This window comes from Peromyscus maniculatus, chromosome 6, assembly GCF_049852395.1.
Source record: "Peromyscus maniculatus bairdii isolate BWxNUB_F1_BW_parent chromosome 6, HU_Pman_BW_mat_3.1, whole genome shotgun sequence".
Lineage (NCBI taxonomy): Eukaryota > Metazoa > Chordata > Mammalia > Rodentia > Cricetidae > Peromyscus > Peromyscus maniculatus.
In genome coordinates this window covers 2,477,011-2,496,511 of record NC_134857.1, presented here as the reverse complement: position 1 = coordinate 2,496,511, position 19,501 = coordinate 2,477,011, and the positions used below count along the sequence as shown (strand labels likewise).

General features: G+C 43.2%; 1 protein-coding gene across 5 annotated transcripts in view; it reads right to left on the bottom strand.

Moving 5' to 3' along the window:
- Positions 1 to 19,501, bottom strand: part of Trpc3 (transient receptor potential cation channel subfamily C member 3) — a 68,857-nt gene that overhangs the window by 25,955 nt on the left and 23,401 nt on the right. For 3 of the 5 annotated variants that reach the window (XR_013051975.1, XM_006991831.4, XM_076573821.1), the window contains 4 exons: positions 15,578 to 15,766; positions 7,563 to 7,727; positions 1,603 to 1,819; positions 758 to 991 (listed from right to left, as the gene is read on the bottom strand). Coding sequence is in view for 4 of the 5 variants with exons in the window: in XM_006991831.4 (XP_006991893.2) it covers positions 758 to 991; positions 1,603 to 1,819; positions 7,563 to 7,727; positions 15,578 to 15,766 (805 nt within the window). In the remaining variant the exon portion in view is untranslated. Of the gene's footprint in view, positions 1 to 757; positions 992 to 1,602; positions 1,820 to 7,562; positions 7,728 to 15,577; positions 15,767 to 15,888; positions 15,948 to 19,501 lie in introns of those variants that run through there. The other 2 variants (XM_076573822.1, XM_076573819.1) reach the window with 2 other exon arrangements.

Sequence of the window (19,501 nt, the reverse complement as noted above, 5' to 3'; positions counted from 1 at the left end):
GCTGAATTTTCCTTCATCTTATTCCAGGCCCCTGAGCATCTAGTTTTTCAGATTCTGAAGCCCATGCTCTCCCTACTGCCCACAAACACTCGACACATTTCTCAGGCTGAGCATACAGTGGTTGTCTATTAATCTGAGGTTTGGCATTCCATAATTTCAGTGATTGATGATTGGCTGTAGTCCGGAAATATCGAACAGCAAATCCCAGAAGCAAACAATGTACGTGTTTTAAGCTGCCCCGCTTGCTAAGCATCCTAACAGTACAGTCTCCACTGGCTCCATCCTTCACCCTGTCCAGTGTCTCCACGGTGGATAGGCTGTCTGCCCCCTAGTGCCTGAGTACCAGTGGAGCTTACCAGACTAACAGTCTCACACAGTAGGTGCTGTGGTGAAGAAATTTCTATCTTCCTCAATAATAAGCCTGGAACTCAAAACTGCTGATTCTGGCAATTTTATTACAGTAGACTATTATAATTTTTGTTTTATTAGTTATTAATCAATCATGGTCTCTAATATATAACTCAAGCTTTATCACAAAGCACATATTTACATGTGAGAAAGGACACAGTACATGTAGGGTTTGATTCTACCTGTGGTTTCTGGAATCTTAGACCATCCCCAGCTCTGATAGGAGAGCTACCATGTCTTATATTTTGGGTTGTAGGCCTAGCCTTTTACAGCTGAGCCATCTCTCCAGCTGTTTCTTTCCAAAATGTCCTTCCTGAAATGTAAAGGGACCGGGCAGCTGACAACTCACCGTAGGTGAAATACTGAACCTCAGGTGGGAGTGTGACTTCGCTCAGATCACTCTCTTGCACGTGGTTGTCCACGTACTGCTGAGCCTTTGTTGCCTGCAGGAAAGCTAGGAACCTGGCTGTGAAGGCCGCGATGAAGATGGAGAGCATGCCAAAATCGAGCACATTCCACAACTGCACTATGTACTCCCGGGGTCCTTCCAGCCAGAGCTCCTTACACTCCGACCACATCATCCCTGCACAAGAAACCAGAGGCGTGGATTAGATCGTACAGCTGAGGCTGAGCTGATACTGTGTCCACACCCAGGAAAGGTCCTGGTGGAGCTGAGTGGAAATGAAGCTTCCGCTAGGGACTGACGGACCCCATCACGTCGGATTTGAAAGAACTGGCCTACTCAGTCGGAGCAGCAAGGACGCGAGTGGGGGCAGAGCACAGAGCACTCTGGGATACAAAGCGGTGCACAGGGTGCTTCCATTCCTGAGATGGAGCAGAAGTTTTTCCCCTCATACTACCTCAAATTTTTCCTTTAACACAGCCACTCAAAATGAGTTATCTGAAGTCAAGTAACAAACATCCCGAAAATGAGAACACTCCTAAAATCCCTGAAATGAAAGCAATATATAAGAGTCTCTTTAGCCCCAAGTATTTCAATTAAATAATTAGACCCATGCCAATAATTTAGTGTCGACATATACCTTTCAGCATTATCTAGTTTCTTGTTTAGCTTATGTTTAATGGTTATATATGATGTTCTCATCATATATAGTATAATGGTTTTAGTAGAAAATGGCAATCATTTCAGTAACTACTGTTTTGGATAGAAATTAGGGAACTTAAAAGGCTTACCAAGAACCCAGACCATAATTAGCATTTCTGTCCATGTGAACTGGGTGGTCTTCACCCTGAAGATCTGCTTGGGATAGTCAATAACAGTGATGTTTGGCATTGTGGTGATACCTTCAAACCTGTCTGAGGCGTTGAACACAAGCAGACCCAGAAAGATGATGAAGGAGGCAGCGTGTGCCACGAACTTCATGAAGGGGCTTCGGAGAATCTTCCCCAGCTGTAATGACAGAGAGAGGGAGAGGGGGAGGTGAGGGAGGAGGAGATGGGGGAGGGGGAGATGGGGAGGGGAGGAGGAAGGGAGGGGGAGATGGGAGAAGGGGAGATGGGGGAGGGGGAGATGGGGAGGGGGAGGAGGAAGGGAGGGGGAGATGGGAGAGGAGGAGGAAGGGAGGGGGAGGAGGAAGGGAGGGGGAGATGGGAGAGGGGGAGGAGGAAGGGAAGGAGAGATGGGGGAGGTGGAGATGGGGAGGGGAGGAGGAAGAAAGGGGGAGATGGGGGAGGAGGAGGAAGAAAGGGGGAGATGGGGGGAGGAGGAAGGGAGGGGGAGATGGGGAGGGAAGGAGAAAGGGAGGGGGAGAGAGGGGGAATTGTGGATAGGGAGAGATGGGAGAAAGGGGGGAGATAGGAGGGAGGGGGAGAAGGCGATGCTCTAGAAAATTTGGCTTCTATTCACAACAATCATTATACAGGATAAAAATGAATAAGTGAAGGAAGTTGGAACACTCTCTGTTTGCTTCGGAAGAGCTATTCAGGCTTGTCCAACCTTTGGATAGTTATGAATGTTGCCCAACACATTTGTAGACATCAAGTCACAAGGTCAAGAGGCTGGACTCCCCTGACAGTTATGCATTGTGAAAATTACGAGTTTTTTTTTAGGGATATTTTCCCTCTAAAATTCACTTCTAAATGCCTACTATGCTGTACACCATGCTGTCCTGACTGACCCCCTTCTGGAAACTCCAGTATAAGGGATGGCTCTTATTCTTATTTTTGCATGAGAAACTATTGCAAAGTCAAAGTTCTTGGGCCTGGAAAGGAAACCTGAGTTTACAGACTCACATAGGGCATTAAAAGCTTTCTGAAGAGTAAAATAATCACTACACTGTAAACAAGTTTTAGTTTTCATTTTCAAATAATCCAGAATCATCATACCATACATCATATTTTAAAAGGAAGAAAATATTAGATAAATATTTTATCAATTACTACCTACATAATAGGAAGAAATAAAATAACTAGAATGTCCAAGTAATGTAGCTTGATCAAAAATAATCTCCGAGTTTTGAAAATGATGCATATAAGAAAGACATTTTCAATGAACAGCTTGTAATTATTTGAAGGTGATTCCTTAAAAATATCCTGTGATACACTGTCCTTAAAAGTCTCATGTTCTAAGCAATCTACAGATTCAATGCAATCCCCATCAAAATCCCAACACAATTCTTCACAGACTTGGAAAGAAAAATACTCAACTTTATATGGAAAAACAAAAGACCCAGGATAGCTAAAAGAATCCTATACGATAAAGCAACCCTTGGAGGCATCACCATCCCGGACCTCAAACTCTACTATAGAGCTATAGTAATAAAAACAGCTTGGTACTGGTATAAAAACCGACATACGGACCAATGGAATCGAAGTGAAGACGCTGACATTAATCCATGCACATATGAACACCTGGTTTTTGACAAAGGAGCCAAAACTATACAATGGAACAAAGAAAGTATCTTCAACAAATGGTGCTGGCATAACTGGATGTCAATATGTAAAAGATTACAAATAGATCCATATCTGTCACCATGCACAAAACTCAAGTCCAAGTGGATCAAAGACCTAAACATAAATCCAGTTACACTAAACTTAATAGAAAAGAAGATAGGAAGCACTCTTGAACGCATTGGCACTGGAGACCATTTCCTAAATAAAACACCGACAGCACAGACCCTGAGCACAACCATTAATAAATGGGACCTCTCAAAACTGAGAAGCTTTTGCAGGGCAAAAGACACAGTCAATAAGACAAAAAGACAGCCAACAGATTGGGAAAAGATCTTCACCAACCCCACATCTGACAGAGGATTGATCTCCACAATATATAAAGAACTCAAGAAACTAGACATCAAAGCACTGAACAATCCAATTAAAAAATGGGCTAAAGAGCTAAACAGAGAATTCACAAAACAGGAACTACAAATGGCTGAAAGACATTTAAAGAAATGCTCAACATCCTTAATCATCAGAGAAATGCAAATCAAAACGACTCTGAGATACCACCTTACACCTGTTAGAATGGCTAAGATCAAAAACACCAATGACAACCAATGTTGGAGAGGATGTGGAGCAAAGGGAACACTCCTCCACTGTTGGTGGGAATGTAAACTTGTACAACCACTATGGGAATCAGTATGGCGGTTTCTCAGAAAATTAGGAATCAAACTACCTCAAGACCCAGCCATCCCACTCTTGGGCATATACCCAAAGAATGCTGATACATACCATAAAGATACATGCTCAGCTATGTTCATAGCAGCACTATTTGTAATAGCCAGAACCTGGAAACAACCTAGATGCCCATCAACGGAAGAATGGATGAAAAAAATGTGGTACATATACACAATGGAGTACTACTCAGCAGAGAAAAACAATGAAAGCATGAAATTTGCAGGCAAATGGATGGAACTAGAAAAAAATCATCCTGAGTGAGGTAACCCAAACCCAGAAAGACAGTTATGGTATGTACTCACTCATTGGTGGATTCTAGATATAAAATAAAGAACAATCAGACCACAACTCATAGAACCATAGAGGCTATATATATAGCATGGAGGTCCCTAGGACAACTGTGGCATATAATAAATTTCAGTTTTACTCAATTATTGAAAAAAAAATAGCCAAATGAATGGAAACACATGAACTATGAACCAAAGACTGAGGGGCTCCCAGCTGGATCAGGCCCTCTGAATAGGTGAGACAGTTGATTGGCTTGATCAGTTTGGGAGGCATCTAGGCAGTGGGACCAAGTCCTGTGCTCATTCCATGAGTTGGCTGTTTGAAACCAGGAACTTATGCAGGGACACTTGGCTCAGTCTGGGAGGAAGGGACTGGACCTCCCTGGACTGAGTCTACCAAGTCGATCACAGTCCTCGGGGGAGGACTTGTCCTGGAGGAGGTGGGAATGGAGGGTGGGCTGGGGGTAAGGGGAGGGTGTGGGAGGGGGGAGAATAGGGGAACCCATGGCTGATATGTAGAACTGAATGGTATTGTAAAATAAAAAATATATATCACAAAAAAAAAAAGAAAAGAAAAAAAAAAAAGTCTCATGTTCTGCTGGGTGGTGGTGGTGGTGGTGGTGGTGGTGGTGGTGGTGGTACACGCCTTTAATCCCAGCATTTGGGAGGCAGAGCCAGGCGGATCTCTGTGAGTTCGAGGCCAGCCTGGTCTACAGAGTGAGATACAGGACAGGCACCAAAACTACACAGAAAAACCCTGTCTCAAAACAACAACAACAACAACAAAAAAAAAACAAAAACAAACAAAAAAAACTCATGTTCTAACAGGAAATGAGAAGCAATTCCTCTTGTTCCCAGGGGCATCCACAGTCCAAGGATTAGGTACATTACATTGGATATATTTGTTAAGTATGTCCTCTATTCTGCATACTCAGAGTCTGGTTTTTAACTCAGTCTGTGACCTTCAAAACAGATTTGGTTCACATTTGGAAGACTAACTTCAAACAGATGTCCAGAACCTTAATCTGCTATCAACAAATGACCAAAGAATGTCCAGTATTTCTGAATTTGAACATGCATGCACACAGACAGTTGTTACATTTCCATACCAGACACAGAAAAATAAGCAACAATACGATTACACATGGCTGCTTAGACAGCTGCAGAGGGTGCGCTTAACATCACTGCCAAGGCACTTGCAATTCTTGAGAATCGCCAAGTCTGTTTTCCTTATAGGTTGATCTTTAAAACTTTAAATGAGGGGCTGGAGCAATGGCTCAGTGGTTAAGAGCACTGGCTGCTCTTCCAGAGGACCCAGGTCCTATCCCCAGTCCCACATTGGGGTTCAGAACCATTTATAACTCCAGTTCCAGGGGATCTGACTCCCTCTTCTGGACTCCACTGGCACCAGGCACATAAATGGCGCACAGACATACAAGCAGGCAAAATATGCACATAAAACACAATAATAACAAAACTTTAAATGAGATGAAAATAAAACAGTATACTAATTTTTAAAATGGGTTATATGTGGAGTTTTTTCTTTTTCTTTTACAGTATTGGAACCAGGGCTCATGCACACTAGGCAAATGCTCTAATGCAGAGCCCTGTCCCCAGCCTAAGAAGGCCTCACCCAGGTCTATGTGCAGAGGCTGGAGGTCAACATTGTCATTCTTCTGGGGCTCTCCACCTTGGTTTTTGAACCTAGAGTTTACTAGTCAGCTAGACTGGCTGGTTAGCTAGTCCAGGAATCTTCCACGTCAGCTCTCCAGCACTGAGACTACAGACACATGCCATCATCCCTAGATTTGCATATGGATACGAGGGATGGAACTTGGGTACTTATGCTTGCCAGACAAGCACTTCATCCACTAAGGCACCCCCAGCCTGAGAATTCTCCAGTTATCTCTTTAGTCTGTGCAATAAGCACAGCCATGCATGGGCTCCAGGAAAGGCTAAGTTCCTACACTACACAGGGAGCTGTTATTTTAATAAGAAGTAAAAATGTACACCCCAAGATGCCCACTGCAACCCTAACCTGCTCTAATTGACTGAGATACCTGAAGACAGACTCTTGGGTACCAGAACTTTGTGATGCATTTCCTCCAGAAAGGGAAATTGTTCAGGTTATAAGTTTCTGCTCACTGCAGGCTCTTACGTGATTTATGTTCCAGTCTTTAGTGTTTATGTATTTCAAGAATTGTAGAGTAGCTTCTCCACGATACATAATAAAGAATCCATCAGTCATCAAACTTGGTCAAAATGACAAACTTTCTACCTTTTATTGTATGGGCCAGCTCAACAAGGAAGTGAATGGATAAACATCCTCACACATGTATACACCCGGAGGAGACTGCTGAGCCACGGGGCAATGTTAGACTTACAGGGTCATTTGTAAGTGACCTTGACTCATTTTGCCTGAAATAGATTCTGATTTAAATAAAACTAGACTTGTGAATATAAACACGAGATTAAAGGACCTGAGGGCAGCTCCTTCTCCAGGGAAGTGGCCCTTATTATCAGAATACAGATTCTGTTAGCATGATTCATGTTCTCTTCCACATCTTGTGTAGGGGATTTCTTAATCACAACCAAATTAGCTCTCCTTGGGCAGGTTGAGAGGAGAAAGGTATCAGAGTGATCAAAGCAAAGTCAAGCAGTTTAAAAAAAAATCGAAAGCCCCCAAGTCCAGTTCTACTCACGCTGGAACTTTCTGGAAGAACAAAGGACTTGACCCACTTTGGGCATGACTGAAGGTTAAATAATACCGCTGATATCCATGTGCTTAATACTCAGCCCCAGGTGTGTCTAATGGGTTCAGATGAGTGCCCTGAAAATAGTTAGCAGTTTTGTGGTCCCACTGAGTGCAGCCGTCTACTTCCCTTCCCCTTTTCCAGCCAGCCTTGGCCATGCTCGTCTTATTACGCTGTCAGGAGTAACTGCAGAAATGCTACTTCATTCTGGCCACTTATTCCTCCCTGTCTGCCATGGGCATTTTACCCTAAAAGCATTAATGTCATGCCTGCAAATGTGATCCGTTTTGCTAGTACCAACTCCTTTCCAGTTCTATCCTCGAGTTGATCCTCCCACTAAAAAGTAGAATATTTGTTCCTCAGTCACTTAAAACGCAGAGCCAACGAGGTGGGAACCTGACCTTTAGCTTTTGCATTTCCCCAACAGAGATACCCATTACACCAGGTACAGAGGGAAGGCGGGCGGAGAGGCTAGTACCCTGCTACAAGGTGCAATCCAATAGCCAATAGCAAGGAATGGAAGGCCCAAGGCCACGACCAACACCACCAGGCACTTGATAGCGATCGTCTGCTCCCGAAGGCCGGAGAGATTCTCATACCAGATCGTCAAAAGCTGTTGTTGGCAGTTGGGGTGAGCCACAAACTGTTGGGAGGAGAGGGAGAGAGACAGGTTAGCATCCCCCTGTCCACAGCAGAGCATCCCAATGCATCCCCTTCCAGAGCACAGCCTGTAAAACTTCCTGTGTCTTCTCTCCACTATTCAAACTCGCTTCCTCTTAGGACTAAGGGGGAAGCCGAGGGAGAAAGTGGATGCTGCCTTTTCTCGCAGTCCTGTCTGGTCACCGACTCCTCTGGCAACGCCTGACACTGGCTCTCTTGTGACAATACGCCCCCACCACGCCCCTCGTCAGCGTTCTTGCATTCATTTCAAAATGGAAAAGGAAAACGGTTATTTGGCTTATTGTTGACTGGAAGTAACTAAACTTCTGGGTTACTCCCCAAATACCACCTGTATGAAAAATACATAAATGACGCATACTGGAGCCTCTGTGCTGTGGCTGGACACGAAGGGATCTGCAGTGCTGTTACTGAGCCAGCAGACACCATGCAGGGCGCACACGAGCACCGCTCCTAGCTGCCACGCCATCTCCCCAGACGGTTTTTTTTTGTTTTGTTTTTTTAAGCTTGTGCATTTAATTTCTATACACTTGTATCTTGCCTCTAAAACACTTTTAATTTTCTGACACGGGGACTCATACTGTAGCCCAGGCTGACCTAGCAACTGCTTTCTTTGTTGGGTGACTTATTGTGAAATCAGCATTGCTGTGGGTCAAAGGCTGTGTCTTCAAATTCACATTTTGAACGCCAACCTCCCAATGTGCTGGCCTTAGGAGGCCAGGCTTCAGGGCATGCTTGGGGCCAGGGGACAGAGAACATGAGATGGTTGGTGACTTTGGTGCCTATGTATAATACACACACACACACGCACACGCACACGCACACGCACACGCACACGCACACGCACACGCACACGCAGGGCTCTGTTTTTGCCACATGTATTACAAAGAGAAGTCAGTACTTTGCAACTCAATAGGTGGCCCTGGCCCGGAAAGTCCTGCTGCCATCCTGACCTCAAATGTCCTCAGTACTATGAGAAGTGAGTTTCTGTTACCAATGAATCACCCTAATTATGGTGCTTTGTTATAGCACCCAAGCTGCCCGAGAAATTCCCGACTAAAGGTTCTTTCTGATTATCTCACCATTGCTAGTTCCTAAGAGTATGTTAGGTCTTCCTTCCAAACCATTTACTTCCTGTCTTCCTCTCTCTCTTCCTCTCCTCTTTCTTTTAAGTCAGGGTCTCACTCACTACAAGACCAACTCATCTTGAGTCTGGGATTCTGCCTCAGACTCTTCAGTACTGAGATTAAAGACATGTGCTACCACACCCTGTCAAGTTCACAATTTCAAAACTGTCTCACACACTAACATAGTCATTAAATGACCCCTTGGGAAATGCTGTAGACACAATCAAAACTGAAGATTTTAAGATCGGTGTTCCCTTAGATTCTGTGAAGAGCCCCAAAGCTCCATTTTGCCCAATGTTATATTTAGACTATTTCTTTTCTGTTTCATCCCTCCCTCTACAGCTCCTAAATGTCTGTCATATTTATTCATTCACTTTTCAGACTGCTTTATACTCTTACTTTATATCAGCCAGCTACTGCACTGGGCATTTGGCACAAGATAAAAATAGGAGAGTTGAAACAGAAACAGAGGAGGATGGAGGGTAGGAGAAGGGAAGGGAATGGGAGGGTACGAGGGAGGGGAAACTGTGGTTGGGATATAAAATAAATACATTTAATAAAAAACTAGGAGCATCGATATTACTTTAAACAATGAGCAGTCATTTCTTCAGAGCACATGGCAGGCTGTTGCAGAATATTTGTTTAACTGTGCAAAGAAGTGGTGCATTTGTTTAACTATGTAAAGATGTGTTGCATTTTTTTAACTGTGTAAAGATGTGTTGCTGTTTTACCTTGCCTGCCTAAGGCACCTGATTGGTCTAATGGAAAGCTGAATGGCCAATTGCTAGGGAGGAGGTATAGGTGGAACTTCCTGGCAGAGAGAGTAAGCAGGAGAAGGAATTTAGGCTTGAGTAAGAAAGAAAAGGAGACAACAGGGAGACACCAGGAACCAGCCAGACATGGAGGAAGCAGGAAAGTAGGACATACAGAATGAAAAAAAGGTTAAAAAACCCTGAGGCAAAATGTAGAGGAACAGAAACAGGTTAAATTAAGCTAAAAGAACCAGTGGGGCAAGCTGAAGCTAAGGCTGAGCATTCATAATTAATAATAAGTCTCTGTGTTTTCATTTGGGAGCTGGTTGATGCCCCCCCCAAAAAAATTCCAACTACAGCAGGCTGTCAGTGAATCCAATGTAAACCATTATAATAAAACTGGACTCCACATCCTCAACAAGACAAGAAGTTGGAACAAAATCATCTTGGTGGAAATGTCTCAGTACCTCAAGGCTTGTTTGTGAGACAAGATGCTGCATGGATCCAAATCATAGCCCTCTAGAGACCCCAGCCAGCCAGGCTGAGAGCAAGAAGCTGGGTATACCAGAAAAGCCACAGGGTGAGCATAGAGTACCATCAGATTAGATTACTGTTTGGGGAGGCAAGCATGTAGTTTTCTGAGGCAACCCAGAGGTTTCTATAAGGTACAGAATATCCACATGGCTAAGAGACAAATGCTCTGTGTCCATTTGGGTGCGTGAACTCACTTCCCTCTGGGGAGTATCTGCTTGCTATGGCTTGAAAGCATCTCCTTTAAAATTCTGGTGTTGTCATGTGATATTCTGAAGAGGTGAGAGAGGTAAAGGCTAGAGGAGGTGGTGAGAGCCCCCCCCCCACACACACACTGTTAACTACACACTGTTAGTCTGTAGTTTCAGCTAGTTAGGAGGCTGGAGGCAGAAGGATCGCATGACTCTAGGAGTTCAAGGCTGGTCTGAGTAACTCAGCAAGATCCTGTGCTTACAAACAACAATCCAACTAAGAGATGGCACAGCTCTTGCTGAAGGATGAAGACCATAATAGAAGAGCCATTTGGAGTTTGTCATATTGCTCTTCCATTCTTCCACCACATGGGGGCACTGTTAGTGCTTCTGGAGGACACAGCCCTGGGCCAGTACCTTCATCTTGGACTTTCCACCCCAGAACAGTGAGAAAACACATCCTGTTTTGTAATTCACCCAGCCTCAGTTATTGTCACAGTAGCACAAATGAACCAAGACCCTGGTTTTCTTAGGGCTTAAACTGCATAAAAATTGTATTATTGCTATTGTGTGTGCATGTATGTGTGAGCCTGAGGGTGCCATGGAGCTAATGCAAGGGTCAGAAGACAACCTGTGGATTCTCTTCCACCTCTATGCACGATCTGAAGTGTCTTAGGGTTTCTATTTCTGTGAGAAACACCATAACCGCAAACAACTTACAACTCTCAGATCACCCTCCAGCACCGAGGGAAGTCAGGGCAGGAACCAAAGGCAGGAACCTGGAGGCAGGAGCTGAAGCAGAAGCCATGGAGGAATGCTGCTCCCTGGCTTGCTGCTCCCTGGCTTGCTTAGTTCATTTTTTTTTATATAACCTAGAACCATCCTGCGAGGGGTGCCATTGCCCATAATGGGCTGGGCCCTCCCATGTCCCCACAGACTTGCCTATAGGCAATCTGATGGTGACATTTTCTCAACTGAGGTTCTTCCCAGATAACCCTAGCACAGGGGGTTGACCTCAGGCTGCCACGCTTTCCCGGCAAAGCACCTTTCCTCACTAAGCCATCCCACCAGGCTGCTTTTGTTTGTTCTGATTTTGAGACAGGTTCTTACTCTGTAGCCCAAGCTGGCCTAGAGCAGAAAGCAATCCTCCTGCCTCAGTCTCCCTCTCATGCCGGGATTATAGGTCTGAGCCACTCCCAACACTTGAGGACAGAAATAATGCTTTGGTCTTGGACTTTTCCCTCCCACTCCTCCCAACAGGGCCATCTTTAAACCCGAGGATGTGCATTAGGGCACTGATTACCCTTTCTACATAGTGTATGTGAGACGGTCCACGTCGACCCTCGTGGCTTGCACCACATGCTGCCAACACTTACTATAAGTTAAACCCTAGCATTTTACCTGTTATAAAATTCAGCCTAACTGGCCTGTATCCTGCAAATAGGAACACAGCCTGTGCTCTTCTTGAGATATATAATATCATATCTGTTGAATTAATTTAAAATCCATAGAAATAGATTTTCCTCAACAATTTAAAACTCCTAATACAAATACATAAAGCACATCTTAAAAAATACAACCAATACAACATTAGCAAGTGAGAGCAAAGCCCCCTAATCCATCAGGAGATGGTTTTTTTTCTTCTTTTCAACAACTTCAGAATAGGGCAGTGACTTTTATCTCTTAAACCACTCTATTTATTTCCTGGGAAAATATCATTATGATAGCACACTGTCAAAGCTGGCTGCACCAGATTTGTATGTTGTTTTCCAACTGCAATGGACCAGCAAATTGAAGTCATTACAAAAATAATACCCTGACCTGAGGTTTTCTGATTCGAAGAGAAAGTGCTTGACACATAAGAACATTTCAATCTTTCAATATAGCAAAACTATCACAGCGTTACAGAACACACACACACACACACACACACACACACACACACACACACAAATGACTAATAGGATGTAAGCTGAACCACCAACCAGGGAAGGAGATGGAAAACAACAGAATAAACTTATACTTAAAATGATTGTGTTATACTATCTTTTTGAACTGTCCTCAAGCAGGTACTGCTGTACAAAACCCTTGGGGAGTTTGCTCTTGTTTTAAGGACATTGTTATGTTAGTCATATCGGGGCTGAGGCCTCTCACTCCTTCTGCAGAGAAACACATACGTGGATAACTGAATGTGTCTATATTGCTGCAGGTCTAATTTTTAGATTACTCTTCTGTTAAGGATGAAATTGGAGCACTGGGGAGAACTCCGGAAATTATTTTTCTCTAGAGCGTCGTTTTACGGACTAAATAGCCTACCATGTCCTGTCAACAAATTTCCTATAATAAATGTTGCTCACCACGACGTAGGTATAGATGGAGGTGTGTGTGTGGGGGGGGCCCTGATTTCATAGCACAGAACAGTAGAAAGGTATGACCAGAATTAGAACTCAAAGGAGCATCCTCTCCAAGACAGAGGAGACACCAATGAACTACTGATTTCATCAACACCACCAAGTACTGGGACTATTCTTTGAGAGCAGGAAACTAGGTTTCTATATTAGCATTTATTTATTTTAAGAGAAGGTTGAAGCAGGTTTCAATAGGGACCCCAGGCTAGCCTGTGGCTAGTGGTCCTCCTATCTCAGCCTTGTGAATACTAGGATTACAGGCATGTGCCACCTCACCTAGCTGATAAGTTTATTATCACAGGGTTTGAAATTTTTATTTATTTTTTGTTCAAAACATTTTAGATTTATGAATTTTGTGTGTATGAGTGTTTTGCCTGCATGTATGTATGTGCACCACACGCATGCCAATGAATGGTTGTGAGCCATCATGTAGGTGCTGAGAACTGAACCCAGGTCCTCTGCAAGCACAACAAATTCCCTTAACCACTGAGGAACCTCTCCAGTCCCCTTTCTTTCAGATTTTGTTTGTGATCTTTCCAGTGTACAGAAGTTCCAAACTATATGTTGTCAAGTTATCTGTAATTTTGTTAAGATTTATTTTAAAATAATTTTTAAAAATTGTATGTGTAGCCAGGCAGCAGTGGCACATACCTTTAATCCCAGCACTCAGGAGGCAGAGCCAGGTAGTTTGAGTTTGAGGCCAGCCTGGTCTGCAGAGCATGAGATCCAGGACACAGGCACCAAAACTACATGGAGAAACCCTGTCTTGAAAAACAGACAACAACAAAAATGTATGTGTATAGGTGTTTTACTTGCATGTATATACATCACATGTGTGCCTAGTGTCCACGGTGGCCAGAGGAGGGTTTGGATCCCCTGAAACTGGAGTTACGAATGGTTGTGAGCCACCATGTCAACAATGGGGACCAAACCTGGGTCCTCTGCAAAAGCAGCAAGTGCCTTTAACCTCTGAGTCATCTCTCCAGGCACTCAAGATTTCTAGTATTATTATATCAAAATGTTCCTTCCTAAAAAACACTAAATTCATAGTCATACATGTTGATTGGTAACGAATTTATTGCTGACGATACCACATACATTGTAACCTATACATCACCTTGTTTAAAATGAAGGCATTCACTCTGCAGGGTGGGTTGGCTAACAGATGCACCTTTGTAGATGAGCTGTTTCTGCTAATATGACACTTTCCATGGAATGATAAAAAGCCTGTGACAACTGAAATCAATTCTCTCCTCTCAGGTGCCAAACAGAAGAGATTCATATTGCAAGACCCATGACTTTGTCTGGACACTTTTCTAAAAATGGCTTGCCATCAATCTTGTTCAAAATCATCTTCCCCCCAACATAAGCAAAACCTCCCAGGAAGAACACTCTGAGGAGGTATTTAATTATCTTAGAACTGATCTGTTCCCTAAAAGTTGTTTTCTTTCAATTTCTAGTGAAAATAAATTTTCACATCATTAATGACTGACCCAAACCCCATGGATATGACACATAAAAGTTCTCTGTGTTATGGTGGAGGTGTGTGTACACATATGTGAGTGAACGTGTGTGTGTGTGTGTGTGTGTGTGTGTGTGTGTGTGTGTACAAGTGTGTCTGAGCACACATTCTCACACCTAGAAGGTGTGGGAGAGAGAGGTTTCTCCACCCTTGCTTTGTGTTATAATATAAATGCTGGCTTAGGTTCCATTGGCCTGAGGTGCATGGCAGTCTTGAGTGGCAGGAGGCCTTAGGACAACCAGACTCCCCCTCCTGATATTGCTAGCACTGGCCACTCACAGCAGATGGGCCCCATCCAAGTCCTGGGCTTGGATCTGGGAGAAGTTTCTGGATGTTTGGGTTATCATGGGTCCTCTGGAAGAGCAGTACATGTTTCTGACCACTAAGCTCTCTCTCCAGCCCCTGTCAACTTCTCTTAAGTACAAAACCCCCTCTCTATTACATAACATACTTGAATTATCCAATCCCAGAAACTGAGATTTTCACCATATGAGATATTTTAACTACAGTTTTCATGAATTATTTAACAGCCCAATGCAAATTAGAAAATGAAACCACAAAATAGTATTTTTGTAGTAAACATAATAAAAGTAACTGTAGCTTTTATTTATGGTCCTGGCATGACAACCTCCATATCCATGTTGCATCAGACAAATCATTTAAGCTTGGCAACCTTCAGTTTCCTTCAATAGTAGACTCTTATCAGCTACCTTACCTGGTTTATAGGGAAATAAATAACAGGCTTATAGTGAGGATCAACCTGCGAATGTGTTATGGTATCTTACAAAGGCATACAAGCAGCAGAATTAACATTATTTTATTATTGTTTTGTTTTGTTTTGTTTCTAAAACTGTGTCTCATGTAGCCCAGGGTGGACCCAGACTTGCTAGGTAGCTGAAGCTGACTCTGACCTTCTTATTCTCCTGCCTCTACTTTCTAAGTGCTGGGATTAGAGATGTGTGCCACCATGCTGTTACTATGAGTGGCACTGAAATTGACAGTTAGCAGAAAGCTTGGTTTATCCTAATCCATTTAAATTACACTAAACCTCTGAGAACATAAAAGATAGAATCCTCTTATATGAGGAAACTGAAATGTAGAGAAGGCTTATCCTTGCCATCAGGAAGTTCTGGATCCTATAATGGGTAACAGTTGAGAAGGGTCAGAGTCTAATGATAGTTAACTTTACCTGACACTTCCTCAGGCCCTCCATTTATTGTTCTCCAAGTGTTCCTTAGGATGCGGTACCACCAGCTCATGTCTACCGATGGCCGGCTCACTCACCTTTTTTACTTCATATTTGATGGCAAGTTTGACTCGACTCAGCGAAGCCTTGTGCCTGTGTGTCTCCAGAGGCTCTGCTGATTCCAGATCTCCATTCAGAATGGCTTCCACCTCTTCCGAGTCTCGACACAGGTCCAGCACGCCCACTACAAAGTCTTTGCATTGCATGGAGAGCTTCCTGTAGTCATTCTAAAATAAGAGGTTTGGTGTTTAACGTCAAGAATTTCTCTAATTCATCGGCAAGTGCTTGGGGATGGGGGAAGGGCAGTAAATAAAGGTCCCCCTGCCTGGGTAGGGTAGGCAGCCCCTACCTGGATACAAGGCTGCTTAAGGCAGATACCATTGGGTTCTCCTGTCTCCACTAAGTTTCCTTCTGCCCAGCTGAAGAGAGCTCTGAAAATTATATGGACATGATCTTACTTAGATGTGGAATCTTAAAACGAACAGAATGGTGCTTAGCAAGAGGCCAGGAGGTAGAACTGGTCAAAGGCACAGTACGCTAATTTGCTTAATTTAACCATTCAGCATTGTATATTTATATCGGCACACTATATGGGTATAATATAATATGTTCAATTATTATTTATCAATTTCAAATGTTAGCTGGGCTATAGCTCAGTAGTACAGAGCTTGCCTAATATGCATTTGGCTCTGAGATTTTGTAGGGGTATTTGCTTTTGAGATAGGGTCACATTCTGTATTTCAGACTGGCCTGGAACTCACTGTGTAGCCACGGCTGGCCTTAAATTAGAAATCTTCCTGGTTCTGCCTACCCAGTACTGTGATATCGGTTGTGCACCATCACACCAGTTTATAAAACTAAAACTTCTCAAAAAAGCCAGGCATGAGAGCTCACAGGAGGAGGATTACCAGGAATTTGAGACAAGCTTGGGCTATATAGTGAATTTGAGACCCTGTCTCAAAAAAACAACAAACAAACAAAACAACTCCCTGAAAAAAAAAAGCTCCAACAAAAATGTGGTATACACACAAGTGACTGGTTTGTCTTAAATAAACAACAGAAATATGACTGCACATCTTAACGCCACAAACACTCCGGTTGCCTGTGGTGTCTGCAGGCACACTAGGATCCCAGCTCTAGAGAGCAGGGAACGCACCACTCACAGGACACCAGGGGTTTTTGTCAACGTGTGACAAGTTTGTAAGCTGCTTTGGGACACTGGAATTTTATACTGTGCGGTCTTTCTTTCTTTCTTTCTTTCTTTCTTTCTTTCTTTCTTTCTCTTTCTCTTTCTCTCTTTCTCTCTTTCTCTCTTTCTCTCTTTCTCTCTTTCTCTCTTTCTCTCTCTCTCTCTCTCTCTCTCTCTTTCTTTCTTTCTTTCTTTCTCTCTTCCTTCCTTCCTTCCTTCCTTCCTTTCTTTCTTTCTTTCCTTCCTTCTTTCTTTCTCCTTCCTTCCTTCCTTCCTTCCTTCCTTCCTTCCTTCCTTCCTTCCTTCCTTCCTTCCTCCCTCCCTCCCTCCCTCCCTCCCTCCCTCCCTCCCTCCTTCCTTCCTTCCTTCCTTCCTTTCTCTTCCTATTGTCTTCCTCTTTTATAAAAGCAATTAACTAGACCCAGGAGGGACCCTTCTGTTACATAAAAGTTTATTTTATGAAGGAAAAGGAGACAATGGCTAAGCGCCAATGCTGAATACCAAGAGTCAAAACAAGTTTTATCTTGTTGTATAAGCAATAGCTATTCTGAAGCTAAAGCAGGGCCACTTCCATACTGGAAACTTTCTAACATGGCCGACTGATGCAAAAAAGGATCATATATGAAAACGTGCCCAGTTTCTTATCCGAGGCTTTGCGGGGAAACGTTGCTTCTCAAACACAGATCTAATACCAATAGTATCAGTGGCACCAAGAACCTGCCAGAAACGCAATTCTTAGGCACTGCCCCGAAGTGAAAACTAAGGAAGGACCCAGCAATCCCATACAAGTCAGAGTTTGCGGATGACCAATAATAACTGAAGAAGGGGCGGGACCTGTCCCAATAGAGAGCCATCTTTCTGGTTTGGCTGAAGGGCGGGTTATCTTTCCTTGCAGAAACGGAAGGAGAGAAATGGCTGATTATATGGAATTGGATTCTCCAGGGTTACAGAATATCAATACCTGAGAGAAAAGTTTCCAGGCCACTGGAACTAACACTTTGCTAAAAATAATCTGTGAATCTTTAATTCCATTTGCATATTTATTTCCTGTGATGGATGGTTGGCAGCCTCCCCGTTACCTTCTGAATGGAGCTCTAATTTTAGCCCGTTGGATCCAGTTAAGGCACCACTGGCTGTCTCTGAGGGAAGTGCCTCACTTTTGGAAACCCCATTTCTGCCTTGGTGACTTTGACTAAAAGTTTAGCCTATAGAGAAAGTTAAACCAGACACTCTATAATCCCAGAATGAAGCTGAGGCAGGAGAGTGGCAAGTTGGAGGCTAGTCTGGGTTATATAGTGAGACCCTATCTGAAAAAATTTAAAAATTAGCCACATAATAATTTAATTGATGCATTTGAAGAAATAGAATTCCTCATTTTAATGTGTTCTGAGACACTATGTCTTGATAACCAAGTGATACTTCACACAGCAGAATTTCTAGGCCTTAAAAACATCATATTTCAGGAAGACATGAGGAATTCCAATTTTCTTCCCTTAAATAATTTGATTTGGTAGGCAAAAACCACACCACCAACTAAAATAAACAAGAAGAGAGAGGCCATTTAAAGGATACACAGACTGGAATAGTTTCCACTTCAATTATCAGTAAATTCAAACAAAGAACATAACAGTTAATCCTTAATCCCTCATAAGGGAACAGACAAAATGAATAAAACCCCAGTCTCCATTCAAGCTGGTACCATTAACATGATAATATTAATAAAAGATGCAGTGTCTGGTTCCTATGCAGAGTGGGTACCTTCCATTCCTGAAAGCTAATGCAATATTTTATTATAGCTTTCAGGAGGATTACATCCATGATGTTTCCATATTGGACTCCTTTTTTTCTTTCTTTTTTTTCCCCCGGTTTTTCGAGACAGGGTTTCTCTGTGTAGCTTTGTGCCTTTCCTGGAATTCACTTTGTAGCCCAGGCTGGCCTTGAACTCACAGAGATCCGCCTGCCTCTGCCTCCCCAGTGCTGGGATTAAAGGCATGCGCCACAACCTCCCGGATCAACTCCTTTCTCAATACAGTGCTGTAGATGCAGTTCCCTCATGTCATTCCTTGGTTCAGAGTGTTCTGTAAGATTCAGTGTGACACAGGTGGGCCATCTCTCTGTCCACCAGAAGTCAAAGAGACTTTCTGTGCTTTGAAGCAAGCTTCTGCAGTAGTAACTCTTAAAATTATAATCTGGAAGTTGTTCAGTTGAAAGGAATGAGTGACTTTTCACACAGCCTGACAGATAAGTCAAGAAAACAAACAAACAAACAAACAGACAAAAATAACAACAACAACAACAACAACAACAACAACAACAAAAACTCTTCAGTGATAATACAGGTTGTGTATTGTAATAAGGATAATGGCTTGTTTGTACAGATTAAACAGTTACTACTGGAAGATGTCTATTGCCCAAGTACAGAAAACACTCAGAGGAGCAGATAATCATGATTTTATTTTTAAACACAGGGTCTTACTCTGTCGCCCAAGATGGCTTCCAACTCTAGGCTCAAGGGATCCTCTTGTCTCAGTCCCCTTATCTGCTTAGGCTACAGACATGTACCACTTCATCTGGCTACTGGTAATTTCCTTACTTCAGTCATGGCTTTTAGGTCTATCCAGAGTGCTCAGGGAAAGAAGGAGAACTCTGGGCAAAGACACACCCTTCCCTCCACTGCTAAAGAGTGCACTGCCTGCTGGCCCACCCTCAGCTCCTCCCTGCCTCAAACGGCTTCACAACTCAGATCAGATCAACAGAGACACCAAACTGCTCT